This window comes from Xylocopa sonorina, chromosome 4, assembly GCF_050948175.1.
Source record: "Xylocopa sonorina isolate GNS202 chromosome 4, iyXylSono1_principal, whole genome shotgun sequence".
Lineage (NCBI taxonomy): Eukaryota > Metazoa > Arthropoda > Insecta > Hymenoptera > Apidae > Xylocopa > Xylocopa sonorina.
The window spans coordinates 6,486,549-6,505,509 of NC_135196.1; the positions used below are offsets into that span (position 1 = coordinate 6,486,549).

Below are 18,961 nucleotides of genomic sequence, written 5' to 3' on the forward strand. Positions count from 1 at the left end.
GGTGTTTTGCAGATCCGATAACACATGTGTAAGTAGTGTGTAAACGAACCGCGATCGTACGTATAAGCACTGCGGAATTCCGATAGCGCGCTAGTACCGTACGCAGATTAAGTGCGTGTGTGACTTTCCTCGTTGGAGAAATGTCGACACTCGTGGCCGCGAAATAAACGACGAAACATGTCCGGACCGATAGTCAGTCGTGCGCAGACACTCGGCGGTGATGTTCTAATAGGTGCAACGGTGGGCTGTGTTGTCTGTAACAGAACTGACAAGCTGTTAAGGTGTTCACGGTGCAAGGCCGTCTTTTATTGCACTAAAGAGCATCAAAGGCGGGATTGGAAACGTCACAAAGAATTTTGCGCGACTCATGTCGTGGAATCGATCGTAACGGACACAGTTTCGACCGCTAATCAAAATTCCATTCTAAAGCCATCCAAAAACGACACCACGGTCGGGAACTGCCAGACTTCAACTACCCCAGTGGTTTATAACCTAACCGAGAAGTCAGTGTTAGAAAGAACGCGAAGATCGAAAACTGCACAAAAAACACAGAATAACGCCATACATCTAGAAGGTACGTGAAATTTAATCTTGTTTCCGCAACGGTTTCTGCAAACCGTTTGATATTATTAGAAATTCACCGACTGTAAATACTGAATGTAAAATTAATATCTCGTTTCATAATGAGTTTCAGTAACACGATAACCTTTTGTTGTCTAATCATTTATTGCATATTATGAATTCTCGGTATGATGCTTTAGAAAATTTCCAATCGTATTTTTTTGGTTTCATGTAATTTAATTAAAAATTGTTGTGTCATTCTCTTGTTTACAGAAATCAATAAACAGACAGAGTATAAAGGAAACCAAAATTCTAAGAAGAAATCCAGTAACACCAAAGTAAAAGGTACTGGGACTGGCAGAGTGGATGGTTGGACTTCTCCAATAACGTATGAAGGAAGTTCTGAGGATACAATTCTAGGTGCCAGAACAGAATCACTGAATCCTGGCCTAGAAGGTTCAAGAATTCTTGACAACTTACAAGACGATGAATTAAATATGCCTACCCAACATCATAACGGTATGAAGAATTTCCCGGAGATTCGTTTAGCTCGCGGGGAAGACATTCTACCATCGTTCCATCATAAAAATAAAAATAACTTTGACAGACTAGAAAATATGAGTAGAGATGTGATTAGAGACATGAACAAATATGGTTTGTGCGTGGTAAACAATTTTCTAGGAGTAGAAAAAGGTCTCGCAGTGCTGAACGAAGTTTTAAGTTTGTACAGTGCTGGATTGTTTAAGGATGGACAGTTGGTTTCCAATAAAACAGGTGCAAATGACTTAAAGACAATTCGTGGTGATCAAATAACGTGGCTCGATGGAAAAGAAAAGCAATGTCAAAATATTGGAATGCTCATATCTCGAGTCGATGCTGTCATTATGAAAGCAAATAAAATGTGTAACAATGGGAAAATGGGAAACTACCAAATCAATGGAAGAACAAAGGTAAGCATAAATGTATTTTCATCAGTGTCATGTTTGTTTAATTATTAATATACATGACATATAAGTACATATTACTTTGGCCTAATTTGATCTATATTTTGTTTTAAATAGTTTAACTTTGCCAGAGTTTATTCATACCAATTAAATGATAAATGGACATTTATGTATTCATTAATAAGATATACAGTAGTATCTTAATAATTAGTGTATTAATGTCTATTAATAAGGTTTGTGACTAGAATAGAATATGTTAATGTTCCTACTATTCTAATATTTTTTAGCAATACTACCTCCTTTATTATTTCTATAATCGTACAATAAAATATTAATGTGTGTAGTAAATTAATTCTCAGAATATTTCAAATATTTTAGTGAATCAAATTTCATTTCTATTGTTTTGTACATTCATATTAGATAATAAATGTATCTCATGTTTCATTACATTTGAGATATACATTTTTTCAAATGTATAATTAAATAGCTATTAATTTGAAATAAACTTTGGCAAGAAAATTGTTTTCTGTTGAATACAACTCAAGATATCAAATATCAAATATATAATTAGACCACTAAATTCGAACTAGTTCGTTAAACTTTTACTTTCATTTGTCAAAACAAAATTATATATTCTCCAAACAATTAAACAATTCAGTATCTATGTTTCGATTGTACATTATAATGTATACAACCAGGAAACATAATACTTTATTTAAAAATTGTACGTTTTGAGAACTATAATATTGGTCGCGCACATTTCAAACAACTGTCAGCTTCGATATTCGTTGTGCTTGATATTACTACGTAAGTAATATCGTGCAAAAGAGACGACGACGAAAAGTTTCTAACGGGACGCGAGAATAATGAAAATATGAATCATTTACAATTAGTCATTGAAGTACAAGCATGCCACGTTTCCTGATTTGTTGTAAAACTCCGATGAACGATATCAGCGTCGAGCGGGCGCCGCGCCGTATCGTTGAAAAACCAGACCTCTGCGTCCCTGTAGCATCGGCGTTTAATCTCGTAGGCTGTCGAAAGGGAGGTGGAGAAGCAATGGTATGTAGGCAGAGAAGGTCAGGATCCCGAAATTGCAACGATCTTTTGGGTAGCTCGCGCATCGAACGGGAGAATCGAAACGAGAGTGGGAACTCACGAAGTGCAGTCGGTCACGTACGCCGTACGGCTGGCTCGCTTCTCGTTATCTCTTTCTCCTTGTCTTTCACCAACTCTCGCTTTCATATCATGCCAGAAACCGAGCAACATGTATACATATAATAAGTGCTTTTTCCGATTACCTACCCTGACTTTTATAAACACACTTCAAATCGCTTCTGAATGAGTGAAACAAGGCGGTCTTAGGGAAGTTCGAAGTATCAATGGTCAGTTGTGACTGGGAAAGTCTATCTTTTGAAAATACGTCATTCATGTGCTCTACTATGATTCAGATCAAGTGTTTAATCGTGTGTACATACGTCCGATCACTTTGTGGATAAAGGGTGCGTGAACGTTATTTGGTCGCGAGTAGCGAACGCAATGGCGGTACTGAAGTTTTCTACGAGCATTAGATTTGCAAATTTTAAGATTATCTTTTTTTTATTTGTACTTCTTTAGCGGATTAGTGAATTACACAGCATTTATTTAAAGATATTACTAAGAACATTGAAGATATACACTTGTCATTGTTTTCCCAGCATGTAACAGTGGTTCTCATTTTTCTTCATTGATCTTCATAACATGTACACATTCTGTATAAAATTATAAATATCCCTGTTCTATGTTAACTTATCGCTAATATGTATAGTAATATTTCACAACAAACTGTTTGGAAATGCGCATCACTAAACTTCATGTTGGACTTTATTCGTAGTCAACGTATACGTTCTTTTCAAGTAACGCAAGATGAAGAAAAGACGATTAAAATCATTCTAAAGTTAGAATCTAATGATTCAACAAAAGTTTCGATCCCATCATCACACGATCAATTTTCCTTCCAGACTAAATATCCAACTTTTTCGTCTGTCCAATAGTCGGAGGAACAATCGAATAGCTATTTTTGAATCAAATAATATCGCGCGGTTCTGTCACTGTTTTCGTTTATAGCTGACGAGAAAATATTCAATACACTTCGGATTCTTTTATTGCCTTGCGCCAAATCTGCCGCCTGTAATTGGAACGTCCAATTAGCACTGTGTTCACGCAACGTTGTTCCGTTTAAAGATTTTTTCCTCGCGCTCCTTCTTTATCAACATTAGTTGAAATCACATTACTAAGGGGTAAAGCAAAGGCAGAAATTAGTCTAGGAAACGGAAGCTGTCCGACAGTTTGTTAAATCATGTCGCTTTTGAAAATGTGTAGATTGTTTACATTGTTTCGTCAGGGTTCCGCTTATAGCTTACAAGAAAATTTATTGTATACTATAAATTCTTGATTATATCCTGCTGAGCTATTGCTAGCTGAAACTCCAAACTTCTCGTTCACATATTGAGTAAAATACAGAAAAGATACGATGATATAGTGGTTAAATGTATTTGTAAAATACATGCGTCAAAATCTGGCTCGTGGATGATAAATGAACAGTACAGAAAGAAATTAGTTACGGGCAAAATTAAGCTTTTTTTTGAAGTATATCGTATGTTGCTGTTATCAATATTATATGATGAGAAAACTGAACATATTGCGGTATGGAGAATTTTTTGTGATTGAATATTTATATATAGATAAAATTGCACGACATTACGTAATGAAATTTTGGATCGATACGGTTTTAATGTCGATTTTGCTCGAACTTTGCTAGTACTTGTAGAAGTAGGCTCATTTTTTACAGCATATTTGTGCTATAAAATTAATTTAACTTTGTTATTTCATATAAAATTGTGTGTTTATAAATATTAATGGTGCGTTTAACAAGTATTATTAAATTAATATAGATTTAGAGACATTTCTACCTGGCTAAAGGCTTTAAGTGACATTAAGAGCTTAGTCTAATGGCATTTCGAAGTGTTATATTGTCGAAAACAATTATCATAAGCTTAACATCTTAAAACTTTTATTCCAAAGTTAATTAAGTACATAATTTCTATAATAAATTTATGACATATACACAGATTTCGAAACATATCTCTTTATTTATAATATACGTGCTTTCTGGTTAATAAAAGCAGCTGTTGCTACTAATAACGAGCAGCTCGTGAGTCTCTTTTAATTTTGGAATACAGTACTTGCTAGAACAAGTTCAATACATTTGCTTTTCCTGCAAATAATTCAATTTAGTTAAAACTGAAATTACATTCTATACTTTAATACCAAATACCTGAAAGTTTCGCAGGTATAATGAGGAAATAAAATAATTTTATATAAGGCTAATGTTCCTAATGAAATATCACCGAATGAATGCTTTAATTATGGAACAGATAATTGCAATAAATTGTTCTCTTTTTTTTATTTTAATGCAATATTCAATTTGTACACAATACAAAAGCTATTTCGACGATTGTAATAAACATGTATGCGTCAGGCCGTTCACTTTCGATTAAATCCTTACAAACGGCCTGGCTACATCTCGCTCTTTAACCTTCGTGAAGGTGAAAGAATCGACGAGGTACGATATATTCATATGTATTTGCGCATATAGTTAGGATGGTTGAGAGCGTGCCAATCGTCTGCGGACGATTTCATTCTTCTTTACCACGGCGTTTCCGCAAGGGTATTTACCAGTGCTTGTTGACTTTCTGATCGGTTTGACACGTCTTTCGTATGATTTGTAATTGTAATGACTGCATTGCAGTCCTTAATGATATGTTTTTTCCTTTCTTATTTTTACATTTCGATATTTCATTATTTATTTCACGCGCAGCGGATATTTTCACGTGGACTTAAACGAATAAGGACGTACAAATATTGAGAAACATGTATCATGGATTAAAATAAGTTAATCAATTGGGCAATTAAAATTAGCTATCTTCTCGTCCATCTTTTTACCTGGTACCTTGACGATGACGGTCTTCTTTCAAACTGACTTTCAAGGATTTGCGTCTCGTGACGTAATTGATATCTTTTCCGACTGAATTTATTAACAATTTTGATCATCTGTCGGGACTGTCAATAAGTACTGCCAGTTGAAAAGACTGTTGGCTATTGTATTATTAGAATACTTAGTAAATGTTGAATTAGATTTTAACTAAATATTACATTGATCCCTCCTTTTAAGAGACCTAAAAATGTTTAATTTATAGTGTTGATTACTAATATATAAAAGATTAGTTTATTAGATTTCAGTGATAAAATATATATTGCTCATATCATGTATTATGTCTTCATTTGTGGCCTCAGACGAAAATTCCTCGCTTTGCTTACATATATATTTACCTTTTTTAGATTGCTATCTCAAATAAGTACAGTCTTGTTACCGTATCATTACAGAATTTTTTACTCTTAACCGTTATCGCAGGAAGTTTTAACGATCATGATTTAACTTAATTATACACAAGCTACATGTTAAAAATAAGCGAAGGCTGCATTTATCGAATAAAGAATTCAAGTTCCACACATCATTAAAATAGAAAAGACGACAATTGCAGCTGCTGATAGCTGTGCAGTAGCAGGTAATCTAGCTTCGTGGTAAAATGTCGCGTGTTTGAGCTCGTGAAAATTGTCGTCGTATGTGACACACGCATTTGCACGTACATCCGTGTATCTGCGCGCGATGTAAATTTGACGTAGATAATAATGCAATTTTCCTTATTTACTGTACGCGGTATTTTAAAATGTTTCCACGAAGAACATTAAATCCTTCTGCTTGCATATAAACTGCAGTTGTTACATGCAACGAGCGTTTTAAGCGAAGATAAGCGGTCGAGTACGAAGTGAAATTTCTCAAACAATGCGTGGAGTAATCGAGTTATCTGGAAACATTTAAGCGGAAACCTAACTACGATTAGTCAGTGTACAACAATTGTATGATTTTAATCGGTGACTCAAGTGCAAAATTATTTCCTCCATTCGAAATGTAACAAATGTTATGTGTATGTTTTGCGCCCGGTTCTATGAAATACGTATAATGACAGACACGTAATGACGATACGGTTTTTCCCTGGAAACATTACGTAATGCTTGTTTTGTTTTAGACGAACAATACTCTAATATTTTCCTCTTTCCTCAATCCATTACATTGCTTCGTATTGGTTAGTTGCGGCAAAGCGAAGGTTTTGTTTACTGACGGATTGAGAAACTCCACAAGCGAGTTAAATGTTAATTAATATTTTAAATGCTTCTAGATTTTCGCACACAGGTGCAATTTAATTAAACTTATAAGTACAGAATTGATGGAAAGAAAGAAAAACAAATACAGAGATAAAAAGAGGAACTGAGTTTTTTGCTAAATGTCGATCAAACGGTACAAGTTGAAATTTATTTCCATAAAATGAAGTTTCAAAACCAGTTTTATAGCTTTTATAACTCTTCAACTTCATTGTACTCCATTCCACTGTGATTTTAAAAATTTGAGTCTAAGAGAGGAAAGAAGGTCATCCTAAAATACTGCAATCTTGATAAAATTAAGAAATTATTAGATCAAACATATTGCGTTTAATTGTTTAAACCATTTGAATATTTATCTTGTACAATTTACTGGTATTACGATACATGTACATGTATGTGTAGTGAAATTTGGCAAAAAATAATGTTTTACACTGATAATTTATATCGTATGATAAGAATTCAATACGTGTAATGTATATGTACTCTTGGGGAGCAATGTCTGTGCGATTAAACGCGAATAATTTAGGGTTAAAGTTATGACACGAATGTTATCCTACCGTGCACCGTTGTACTTCACAAGTATGTAACTGTGTGAATTTCTCAAATCTGTAAAAATCCTATCGTGTATGCATTTCATGTACTCAAATGGAAAAGTGACAATATGATCACGTTTCGCGAACCATTTAACTTCCTGTTCAGTTTAATGCGACTGCATTAATTTCGCCAGCTGCAGTGTTACCATTCATATCAAGCGACCCTTTTACATTTCCACGTAATGTGCGCACACATCCTCTGTACCGACTGGCTTTTAATCAGCGATAGCGATCCCTCTGTTATCGCGATAACGACACTTTTGGCAGGTTACATTTCTTATCAGGAAGACGTGCTGTGCTGCACGTAAGATGTACAGTGTATCGGCCTTTTTGTCGCCGTATTGCACTCGTATCTGTATCGTATCGGTCGTTGCCAGTTAATAAATTCAATAATCTGCAAAGATAACGAGTTTACCTAGGGGGAAACGTAAATTTCGAAGAAGAAAGCCACGTGTTTAAATAACACGTGCGTACGTCGTAGTAACTCTTTTAATTGCAGCCATCGAATTACGTGGGTAGTTTTATAATTGGTGTTAGAAAAGAATGACGTCTTTTGCGAACCATAGAAATCGAGGGAGACAATAGTTGAACGATTACACGAACGTTTGTCTCTTGTCTTAGCGCAAAAAAAAGAAAAAAAGACGGTACGTGCTCGTCGATAAAGTTCAGTATCAATTGTCTGTCTGTCGAGATAATCTAATGGCGTACTCTACAGGGTGATTCACTATTCGTGTGACAAATTTTTATAAAATTAGGGACACTAAAGAAGACACTCCATACTTTAGAGATTTCCTCACTCATGTAGGGCTCCAACGCAAAAAAAAAGGTTAACCCCCCAATTTTTTTTAATGAAAAGATTGCCAACACTTAGGGTATTAAAATTGGTCATTACAAATTTTCTGTGGGAAGCCGCCTTTAAGGTTAATTAAGCTCAATTAGGGTTAATCATTAAGTTACAGAAAATTTGTAGCAACCAATTTTACTACCCTAAGTGTCGGCAACCTTTTCGTTGCCATTTTCTCTGCCATTTTTGCAAATCTGAGCTAGGTTTATATGAACTTTTTCGTTGCTTTTGAGGTGTAGTGTCAGCTGTAAAAATTTGTCACACAAGTAGTGAATCAGCCTGTATATAGTAGCTATTGAAAACTACTGATATCAATGTTGAATGTACTTCAAGTTGAATGGTAGACTTTAGAAGAAAAACTGTTTCTAATTGTATCGCTTGTCTCTGGCTGGATGTTTTTCTTTCGTACCGATCGGTTTTTCCATTTGCACAGTTTACTCTTTTAGCTGGCACGGTGAAAGGCATCGGCGATTCTAGTTCGACGTTTAAAGAACGCGTGACATAAGGGTTTTACACACTTGGATCAGGAGGTGTACTTTTTTTGTAACTCAAACTATGACTCAAGGTGCATACTGGATTCTTGCAAATTATCATAATACAAGCACATTTTAATGTTGCATCATCATGAAAAAGATATCTGCATTGAAAGCCAACAATTTGTAATGCATGAACGCTTTCGCAGCTGGAAAATTCGTAGAGAATTTACGAAATGTTATATTTATGTACAGACAGACTTTACGTGTCACAAAAACGCCGTATTAACAATTCACTACGCCTAGTCGAAACACGTCGATGGAATGTTGGTCGAATCGAACAGGAAAGACGACAGACGAAAATGTGCAATTTACAAGCAGTTTTTTCTTTCTAAGAGAAAGTCTCTTATTTCTCGCGAAGCTTCGAGCCGATGTACGTGTACGTTGATACTTTAAAATAAAAACGAAAAGGCGAAAAATCGTGCTTCGTGGATTACGTGAGGACACACATGCCACCGGATATAGTGGCAAGGTTAACATTCAATTTGGGTCAAGGCTGAAAAGCGATCCCCATTTGTATATACGCCCTCCCTCTTGAGACCTTGCCACTATCTTAGCCCTTTTTGTGCACGTGCGCGCACTCAGGGACCTTTGACTGGCTATGCTGTTCAGCGTTCCACTGATAGATCTCCGACTGCTTCGATATCCGGTTTACCGAGTCTCTTAACAGACTTCGTAGAAATATATTTTCTTTCAATATTTACACTTCAAAACGAACCACCTTATTTCATTTATTAAGACCCACCAGAAATATTTGCGCCTTTGTGGTCTGCAGGCTGTGGTTTCCGTGTACCACGATGAAGACGACGGTTTCAGCCATCTTGAAGATGTAATAAATTTGTGTAATCAATTAACAAAGGCGTTCAGAGCTGTGTTCCATTCTTTCTGCGGGAATATACGTTTGCGTTGCGCGAGAATGAATAAATGAATTAATGAATACAATTTTGTACAGTGAAAGAAAGAAATATGTGTCGGGGAAACTATGGCTCGGCGAATTTATGTTGGAGAGTAAGATTTTCGGTTGGAAACATCTTTTCTTTATACTAATTACGTTGCAAATATTATTTGGAGCGTGAATCAATTTGAAACAATTTAAAAACATTTGGCTGTGTTCAGTTGAATTCTTCGAAACAATTAAAACAGAGACGGTCCTTATTTTCGAGTTCTGCTTCTTATGCATTTCAACGGAAATGGATACAATTCTTTTTTCAAATGCAACAATGTATCCAGACAAAAATTGAACGCAGAAAAAAATCTTGACGAAATGCTTAAGTTCGAACGAGAAGTAAAAAATTGTGTCGCGAGCGCGTGAAAGTTTCACAGATTTCTTGCAATGAACTCGACATTGTAGCACGCGCGTAGCCTCTGATACGCCATTAAATAACGGAATCCCCCAGGTTTGTTATAAATCTCAGCTTACACTTGAGATTCAACGCGTATCTGTAAAACTTCACATCTTCAATTGCCTGCCTTTTTAAAAATAGAAACTGAAACCCCGACGAAGGAAGATCTAAATCTGGAGACATGCGTACCACAATTATATTCGGTTAAAAATAGGCTAGAAGAGTTACAGAAAAGTATTAGTAAAAACAAAAGACGCTTATTGTACAAGGAATACTATAAACATTAATATCGTTTATCGTAGGGAATGTGATTAAAATAGAATAATTATGTAATTGTTTCAATTGTTTCTCAGCGTCAATTAAAAATTGTGTACGTGTTTCAGATATAGCTGTATAGATATCAGGGCCCGTACTGTTAGACACGAATCCACGTACAAGTAGCAGATAGCATCTGATGCAAGTTGTGACTCACACGGTTTACCCGTTGCAGCGAAACAAGTATCTTGTTTTTATTCGATCCTAGCCGGTCGTTGTCTTGTGCCATTGTGCTGAGTAACTATTCGAATCATCAACATGACGACGTATTTAGTAATCCGCATTAAAAGAGAACCGTAGAAAATTATGAGAAGAGAGCCGGTGGCAATTGTGATCCGCCTTTTATCGCAACTGGACAGGATGTTATTTAATCGAAAACCAGTGAGAGGAAGCTTTGTTCTTACTCACTGTTCTTTATTTAGTAACCGAACATTGTCATCGGTGACACGAAACGTTTAGAAACATTTATCACGTGGACGTTCACTTTATTAAACTTTCAAAATGGCCCCCATTCATTCTCAAACGTTAACTAAACTCTTTTTACAATATTATTTCTGTAGTCTGATAATATTGTTGAAATGATCGATTTGTAAGTTCTGTCTTCTTTGAACGTGGATGCTATAATTATTATTTTGCAATACAAGACACCCTCAAAGTTCATTTCTAGAATTAGTCTAAGGATCTAATTGAATACTCCACGATCGTGAAATCTTTTCATTCATATTTGGTAGAAAATTCATTCTTATCGGCACTCGTGAAAAGCATAATTTAGTCAGAAAAGGAACAACTATTTTCATTATCTTATTACTGGTGATTATCTATCACTCTGTCCTCGATGATCCTCTTGAGAAAAGTACCTATTTTCTGTTACAAAGCTTTTTCTGAATGTTCAAAGTAAACAAAATTCATTTTCAACGAATTCTTAGCATACATTACGTACAAGCATTAAAGTAAGCAATGTTTGTTTGCCGAAAAAGTTTACTAAGTGTTCCTAACATATTTTTAAATTCCTTTGGAATCTTGTGAATCAATTTTGTCAACGTTGCTTTAAAAACAATTGCTGCGGCGATTAAATTGATGTTGCATACTTTTCAGCTGTTGAAAACATTGTTAAAAAGGAATTGCACGCTCTTTCTGCTACGTGACGTAGCTCACGAAAGGTTCGAGGCGTACACGAGGTTTCATTCACCGCGATGTAAGTAGGTACCGCACGTACATAGTACGTATGTCTCCTGCGTACGTTTCACTGAACTGCATACAAGCCATAAATATCAGGCTATCTTCATGGTTATATTTTTGGAAACAGGAAGCAGCTGCAATTACTGTATGGGTTGTATTTTTGTCTTCCTATGTGTGTATTTATAACCGATACCTTTTTAACTGCGATATTTAACGATCCGATCAAATAATTGTACAATTTTATCCCAATTTAATCTCTGTATATTTCATTAAAGTGAAACCATACATTTTAGCAGTATAATATTAATAGATTTAAAGGAAGAGTTTGTTACGAGTAAATAATTTTAGTCCAATTAATTTCAGTATATGATATGTAATCGTGTAATAACACGATTAATTAATAGATTTATGGAAAGGTTTCGTAAAAATTTAAACAGTTGCAGCTCGAAATTCTTCTCGAAGCTTTTCGAATGGTTTATTAAACTTTCGTAGAAAAATGAATTCATCCCCCATCGATTAAGAGTTATCTGAAAATTATATGATTGTTGGGTCTCAACGGTTGGAATTAAGATGTCGTTTTTTTTAAGTACTTGGATTGATAAAAAAATTCTGAGAAATTAAAGCATGCATTATTCGCCGCATAAATAATTATTGAAGTTAGTTGAATTCATGAATGTATTAGAAGATGTTTCAAAGGTCTCTGAGAGAATGTTGACTAGTGGTGCATCTAGCGTTTCTTTGACAAAAATTGAATCGATGAAGTATATTCTTGGAGTTTTAATATTGATTTCAAGCTTCTGCTTCGTCAGACAATACAACTTTGCTATAGAACAGGTGTTGCTACAATATAAACAAAATATTCTATAATTTCTAATCAGCAATTTTATATAAATAACCACGTTTACCTGTAAAGTTGATAATTGTCCAGAAAGGTTGGGATCGAGTAAAGTGTTCCATCGGCGCTAAGTACACACCATAATCCCGGAGAAAATATTTTATTTCAACATCTGTTGTAGCTTGTAACCACTGATAAAGTGTTAGAACGAAATTATTTCTTTACACATTGAACTTCTACAAATACGCTACCTAGCTATTTAACTTTTGATAATTCGAGACTATTGGCCGTGATATCGTACGCTTGTTTTATCACACCGTCCATCTATCCTTATCGTTCTTGCTCTAAATTAGACGAACGAAGGAGAAAGAAGAGTTAATTGTAACTGAATCACCGTGTTGACTGTAAATGGTGTACCTATAATCGAATAATGGGAGCAAGCACGATAGAACGTGATATTTAGACTCGTACTGCTGTTCTTCTATTCCCCAGATTCGATTGTTACTATTGATTTACGTTTCGAAGTAACATTTTTATTTAAAATGTCTGGTGAACTCCACGATGGCTGTGTGCACGCGTCTCCGAGGCATTAATGAACTGTACAAACCTGAACTAATCTCACGCGATTTGCTAATCGATTACTCACGGATACAGAGTACGCGTCTGGTCAATATTCTAAGTGATTACTCAGACCGTAAGCTCGTGGTAACAGCTTGCTGGTAAGGACGCTTAATTTCCACGACGAAAATGACACGTTGCATTGTTTTTCAGGCGATGGTGGCTTGTTATCCTGGTCACGGTTCGCATTACGTGAAACACGTTGATAATCCCAATCGAGATGGACGATGCATCACAGCCATATACTATCTCAACCGGGATTGGGATATCAAGGTAAGGATCAATTTAATCGCCTCCGTCTCGCCGTTCCGACTAGCTTCTAGATCAGTCTCTGTCACACTTTTCCGATCTGCAAATGGATATACGTTACACCACGATGTGGTGTACAAAACGGTCGCGTCCAATATTGCGTTTATTCGCTATTCACGAGCGCAGAAGGTACAGTCTGAAGAAACACTCTTCTTTTTACTTTTTTTTACGAGCTGGAAAGTTTTAATACTCGTTAAAAACATCTGAACAATAGGTGGTTCTACTTTCCAGTTGATACTTTATAAGATTTATACAAAAATAATATTGAAGCGATCAGATCATATTTTTAGTACCTTTAGTGCTTATATATTTATTTGAGGCTAACATAAGATATGAAAATTAGAGAAGATTGAAACGGAAGCGTGAAACAGTTGGCGTGAGAACACGGTGAGTTTCTCAAAATGTATCGCCTCGGATAGGCCGTCTGTGATTCTAATTACCTCGGTTGGAACGGCGTAATGTAACAGCGCGAACGGTGCCGTGCTCTCGTAGCTACTTTATGGCTCTCGTTCACCCCGTACACGTGACCGTGAACATTTGAATTTTAAAAGTACGGATACTCCGGACAAGGGCCGACGAGGAAGGGCGTCCAGGGGCCTACGTGAGCTGCTCCATGTAACGCTTCCGGACATGCACGAGGAACTCGCGTTGAGCAATATTTACGTTGACCCGCACAGAAAAAGAAAAAAGAAGCAGAGGCCGTTTAAACACGTGTTACCTTGGAAATATATAAAAGCGTCGAGCGTGTAAAATAGGTATATCGCGCGACAGCCTGCGACTCCTACCCTTTCATCGTGCATAATTACATACTCCGAACGAGGACGGGCAGGAAAGTTGACGAACTTACGTATATGATGCTACCTTCGCGTTCACCGCCTACCGAACAAATCGAATCTGGAACGTTCATTTACATTCTTAGGTTTTTTCATTCTAGTAAGTTTCAATGCGCTTAACATATCGATTGTAAACGTATCGCACGTGCGATTTTTATTTGATAACACTGGCAATTAATGTGATAAATAATTTAAAGAATGAACATTAACTTCAATAAAGAATAATATGATAAACATAATTCATTTCTACTTATGGCCATGTTATGCTTTACATCCGCGCCTCTCCCTGAGTGTGCGATAATTTTATATACATTTATGAAGAAACACTTTCTGGAATCAATTCTCCACTTGCTACTCTATTTTTCATAATCATAAGACAATTTTGAAGTAATTATAATACGGTATAGTATCGATATAATAGTTGATTTTGTGTTTGCAGGAGAACGGTGGCCTCTTGAGGATATTCCCAGAAGGCAGCGACGAAGTGGCGAATATCGAACCTCTCTTCGATAGAATACTGTTCTTCTGGTCCGATAGGAGAAATCCGCACGAGGTACAACCGGCATATAAAACCAGATACGCGATCACTCTATGGTACTTCGACGCAGACGAAAGGAATCAAGCTTGTCTAAGATATCAAAAAGAAAGTGGGTAGAAATAGATATCTCGGTTTTACTTAATAAATTTAGTCTTCGCTTCGATTAGCGGTAGATTTTTCGCTGCTCTCTAGTTCTACTACTATTTAGTGCAGACAGCTTTGCAACAGTTACAGGAAGAAAGTAAAACGTGTATTAAATTAGAAAGAAGATTTACGAGTTTGATACTTTTAGTATACATTCTACATAGTATATGAGATAGGAGTTGCTCCAGTCTTTCCAATTGGAGAGAATATGCGAACAAGGCTGAACAAGTTATTTAATCATGATTTTTCCCTTTCATACTAAAACGTCTATATAATTTTTGTTGTATGTTCTTTAATACCTTTTGTACCTCTTTAATACCGACGGTACTAGTAATTAGTCTAAATAGTCTAATCTGAATCATTTCACTTTTCAGGAGAGTTACATGCAAAGAAGGAGAGTTCGTGAGACATGGAGTCTGAAGGACCGTTACACCGTCCGTCGACTGAAATTGTAACTCTTCTAGCTGAACTTCTATACCTGTACATAGTTACAAGAAGAAAGCACTGGTACATAAATTATTATGTATTATTCTGTATTATGGATATAGTCGAGATTACAGGAGGTACGGACATCGGAGTATATAAAGATTTAAGGATGTGCAATAGATATTAAGCGCGTTCTTCTTCTTTTTTATATTGCGGCACTGTAATATATTTCAACGAGTAAGTGTGCGTATCCGTTACGAGTCACAGTTATATATTAATTATTAATCTTCCTCTTTTTTTTTCGTCTAACACTCTAACACGTTCATACCGTAATCAAACGTTCGAGGAGTAAACGTTCTAAGCGTTCGCTTGTCACGATGTTGAATGTTTGTTCGTTACATTTACACGATATTTAGCTACTAATATTTGGAGCACTAAAGAAAAGATCCTTGCAGCATTTGTAATTCATGTACGACTTTTGGAATTACGTAGTGTACAGAGGGGGCGCGAGCATATACATATATGCGTGTGCGTGTGTGCATGTGGAACGAGAGTGAAAGTTGTGTGCTAGCGAAAGAAAGCGATTTAAATAATAAAAAGTAATGTTTCTATGTATCGTAAAATTTACTGAGAAAAGAAACTTATACCTTAATTATTATATTTACATAAATACATTTGTTCCCATTAACTTCTGTATAGCTGGTATTAATACGATTAATACTTGTAATACTTGAGAATTAATGCTTGTTATTAATACAAAATCGTAATGTTCTCGCGAATCGTACTATCGCGTTTCATTATTGCATCTCATATTTACGCATTGTTCTACAGAGTTACGATCCTTATACTGATGTTTGATTAAACGGCCAGTAATTGACTTATGCTTCCAGTGCAGTGAATTGAGATACGCCGAGGCCCAGTCTTTATCTGTAATATTGTTATGTACATTGCGACGAGGTAGAAACACATGTGTTTAATATTGTATGTATCTATTTATATAAATCGATAACAAAAAAAAAATGAAAAAAAAAGAAAGATATTGAATAAATACGTACTTCCTGTGTCCCACATAGAAAGTCTGATATACAAGTTTGTTAGTCAGTCTGAGAAAGGAGTGAAAAAAAGTGTTGAATTTTTGCGAGGTGTATTATATTGATAATATTAAACGTACTCGATGGTACATAAGATCGTAAAGGTATCATTAATAAGTTATTCTTCAAGTCTATTTTGTATTATGTCACTCAACGCGAAAAACAAAGAAATTACCCAGTATCTTTAATAAGTGATTAAGTTATTTTTGGTGATCGAACTTAATTTAATATACTCTTATTTTAGTAGTGAAAATTGTTGTGAATTAAGTTATGAACTGAAGGCGCATTTTCCTGAAGTATTGTAAAATCGATGAGAATTGTGATGTGAAAATAAATATTGTATAAAATTGGCACACAATTGTTCATAGAGGAACGGAAGATATCGTGCATTATATCAACAAGAACCCTTCGTATTGTATTCTCGGTACATAGTTTATTTTTGAACTTCAAATACAATTTATGTTCAAGCACCGTCCATATCTTTTGGAATAGCGCAGTGTTCGATTAAATCTAGCGCTGGAACGTACACTTTAAACGAATGATCATTTTTTGGGAAATATCCAGGATTGATTACACGACAATCCGAGTAGGTGGTCTCGTACGCTTCGAATTTATCCGCAGCTACGATAAGATCTGGCATGGGATGTAGTTGCAGCGTATGATTGTATTTCCAATATATCGGTACCACCGAAAGGCTTAGAGGTGTTAAGTGCGACTGGCAGATAATCGATTTTGCGTACTGTAACAAAACAATATTTTAAAGCGAGTACTGGAAAACCTTTCTCGTGATAAAACTTACATGATCATAAATGTTGCCATGCTGCGGAAGATGAATGGTGTTTCTACACATTTTTGTTAAAATATCTTCTCTTAATACTACAATTTCTTTTGTACAATACTGAATCCTACATGGATTGGTCGCAAATATTGCCCCAGGTACATTCTTCTTAAAATCCTCTGTAAGATGCCTCGGTAGGGGCAACCTTGGTAAAATTTTCGGCGCTCCGATATCGTCTGATGCAGGCACAAAAATAAATTTGGAATTTTCTTTTATCTCCGGATACTGCGTTATTATATTAGCTAGACTTTTAAATCCCTCTTTTAACTTTTGCGCGCTCGATATATTTGTAGGAGAGCTTAAAAAATGCCCGCATAACACGAAAGCTATAGGTGGATACTCGGAGTATCCCTCTAGCATGACTTTAAACTTCCGTAAGACGATTTCATCGTCTAGCCACATTTCTGATACAAAAACGATCATTCCATCTTTGTTACCCTCTTCGTGAGCTTTCAACTTTTCCGAGAATTTTAACGAAATATCGTGTGTACCGCCAAATGTATTGGCATTACCAAAATCAACGCGTGCATTGTTAGACGATTCTGCTGGAGGGAAACCTATATCATTTACGTGTAAAACACCATCCCGAAAATCTCCACTGGCTATTACTATAGAAGCTTCCATGACCAAACCATCTTGAAACTTGTATAGAAATGTTAAGGAAAACAATATTTCTATTTTACACAATGACTAAACGTCGATCGTTTATTTTTTTCTTTCTAAGAATAGAAGAAGATCATAAAGATAAGTCTAAAGACAATGAGATATTAACTCTTATCTTTATGACATAGAGAGAATGTAAGAGAGAGATAGAGATAACGGGAGAGATAGAAACATAATAAAAATGCTTAAAATGCAGTTAAAAATATTGCAACAAACGATTTCTATGTGCAGCTACATTTACACCATGTACTATTAAATCTATTTGACAATAGTATTATCTTAAGTTTTATCACGAGAGACGATACCGTTTCCAAGAGTTTTCATGCTACCAAGAAAATTATTAAATATAGAATATAGCATGAAAGTTTGGTATTATTTTCAAAGTTTTAAAAGGATATTGCTCTTCTGAGATCAACTTTTATGCTTCCTCCTGGGTCCTCTAAATAATATTGACCCTCTACTAATTGAGCTAAAAGACCCATTACATAAACAGATCCTTTTTTATTCTCGCTGAGTAAATGTTCGATTGGTACCAGCTCAATCCAATTCTGTTTTTTCTCCCCAAGCTTTGGGGGTATAAATAATTCGTGTCTCATTGTTTTGTACCAAAGTAACTCGTATCTGTCTTTGAATATTGTAGATTTATATTGTGCATCGCCATAAAATTCCAGTGTTACAGATTCCAAAATAAATCTGTTCTTACTCAAGTCGTATTTAATTTTTGGCACATGGAATACATTTATGACGTTTAATACTGTTTCTGTATCTTTCAATGTATTGGGTCTTATACATTCTTCTATCGCCAATTTTAGATTTTCAACAGTTACATGCGGATCGCTTAAATTTTGCGCTATAACTTGCTCCACTATTTTTGTCAGCCAAACTTCACGCTCGTTCTGCTCTACATTTAAAAGTTCCTTCGCAAGTGAAACGCTGAGCTTTCTAAACAATAATATATTTTGTTTCTTGCGTACATACATTACATTACATACATAAACATTAATTAATGATTTCTATACCTTGAAAGTACAAGTCCATACAACGAAAAAGTACTGCGTACAGTTTTTATCAATTTTTCGTCAGCCATAATTA

General features: G+C 35.5%; 4 protein-coding genes across 5 annotated transcripts; 3 read left to right on the forward strand and 1 right to left on the reverse strand.

Moving 5' to 3' along the window:
* The first annotated feature begins 35 nt into the window (after positions 1 to 35).
* Hph (HIF prolyl hydroxylase) lies at positions 36 to 16,726 on the forward strand. Of its 2 annotated transcripts, XM_076893358.1 has the most exons (5): positions 36 to 574; positions 835 to 1,511; positions 13,181 to 13,300; positions 14,609 to 14,816; positions 15,226 to 16,726. In XM_076893358.1, the coding sequence occupies exons 1-5, from the start codon at positions 178 to 180 to the stop codon at positions 15,255 to 15,257; spliced, it is 1,434 nt and encodes a 477-aa protein (XP_076749473.1). In that variant the 5' UTR covers positions 36 to 177; the 3' UTR covers positions 15,258 to 16,726. The 2 variants fall into 2 exon arrangements, with proteins under 2 accessions (XP_076749473.1, XP_076749474.1); XM_076893359.1 differs by lacking the exon at positions 13,181 to 13,300.
* On the forward strand, positions 2,195 to 12,847 carry LOC143422599 (uncharacterized). The gene is made up of 2 exons (XM_076893368.1): positions 2,195 to 2,890; positions 12,763 to 12,847. Exon 1 carries the CDS (start codon positions 2,415 to 2,417, stop codon positions 2,784 to 2,786), a length of 372 nt encoding a protein of 123 aa, XP_076749483.1. The 5' UTR covers positions 2,195 to 2,414; the 3' UTR covers positions 2,787 to 2,890; positions 12,763 to 12,847.
* On the forward strand, positions 10,467 to 12,066 carry LOC143423170 (uncharacterized). Its single transcript, XM_076894295.1, has 4 exons — positions 10,467 to 10,776; positions 11,546 to 11,777; positions 11,850 to 11,869; positions 11,938 to 12,066. The coding sequence occupies exons 1-4, from the start codon at positions 10,702 to 10,704 to the stop codon at positions 12,064 to 12,066; spliced, it is 456 nt and encodes a 151-aa protein (XP_076750410.1). The 5' UTR covers positions 10,467 to 10,701.
* Positions 16,727 to 16,781: 55 nt separating the features above from the next.
* Positions 16,782 to 18,961, reverse strand: Dnapol-epsilon58 (DNA polymerase epsilon subunit 2). Its single transcript, XM_076893369.1, has 4 exons — positions 18,889 to 18,961; positions 18,268 to 18,811; positions 17,168 to 17,851; positions 16,782 to 17,107 (listed from the first exon to the last, which is right to left on the reverse strand). Exons 1-4 carry the CDS (start codon positions 18,954 to 18,956, stop codon positions 16,832 to 16,834), a joined length of 1,572 nt encoding a protein of 523 aa, XP_076749484.1. The 5' UTR covers positions 18,957 to 18,961; the 3' UTR covers positions 16,782 to 16,831.

Coding starts and splice junctions, on each gene's coding strand:
- LOC143422599 (XM_076893368.1), top strand. CDS start 2,415: ATGCCACGTTTCCTGATTTGTTGTAAAACTCCGATGAACGATATCAGC.
- Hph (XM_076893358.1), top strand. CDS start 178: ATGTCCGGACCGATAGTCAGTCGTGCGCAGACACTCGGCGGTGATGTT. Junction 575..834: donor TAACGCCATACATCTAGAAG/GTACGTGAAATT, acceptor TCTTGTTTACAG/AAATCAATAAACAGACAGAG. Junction 14,817..15,225: donor TCTAAGATATCAAAAAGAAA/GTGGGTAGAAAT, acceptor TTCACTTTTCAG/GAGAGTTACATGCAAAGAAG.
- LOC143423170 (XM_076894295.1), top strand. CDS start 10,702: ATGAGAAGAGAGCCGGTGGCAATTGTGATCCGCCTTTTATCGCAACTG. Junction 11,778..11,849: donor TAACCGATACCTTTTTAACT/GCGATATTTAAC, acceptor ATTTCATTAAAG/TGAAACCATACATTTTAGCA. Junction 11,870..11,937: donor TGAAACCATACATTTTAGCA/GTATAATATTAA, acceptor AATTAATTTCAG/TATATGATATGTAATCGTGT.
- Dnapol-epsilon58 (XM_076893369.1), bottom strand. CDS start 18,956: ATGGCTGACGAAAAATTGATAAAAACTGTACGCAGTACTTTTTCGTTG. Junction 17,852..18,267: donor AAGTTGATCTCAGAAGAGCA/ATATCCTTTTAA, acceptor ACATTTCTATAC/AAGTTTCAAGATGGTTTGGT. Junction 17,108..17,167: donor ATGGCAACATTTATGATCAT/GTAAGTTTTATC, acceptor GTTTTGTTACAG/TACGCAAAATCGATTATCTG.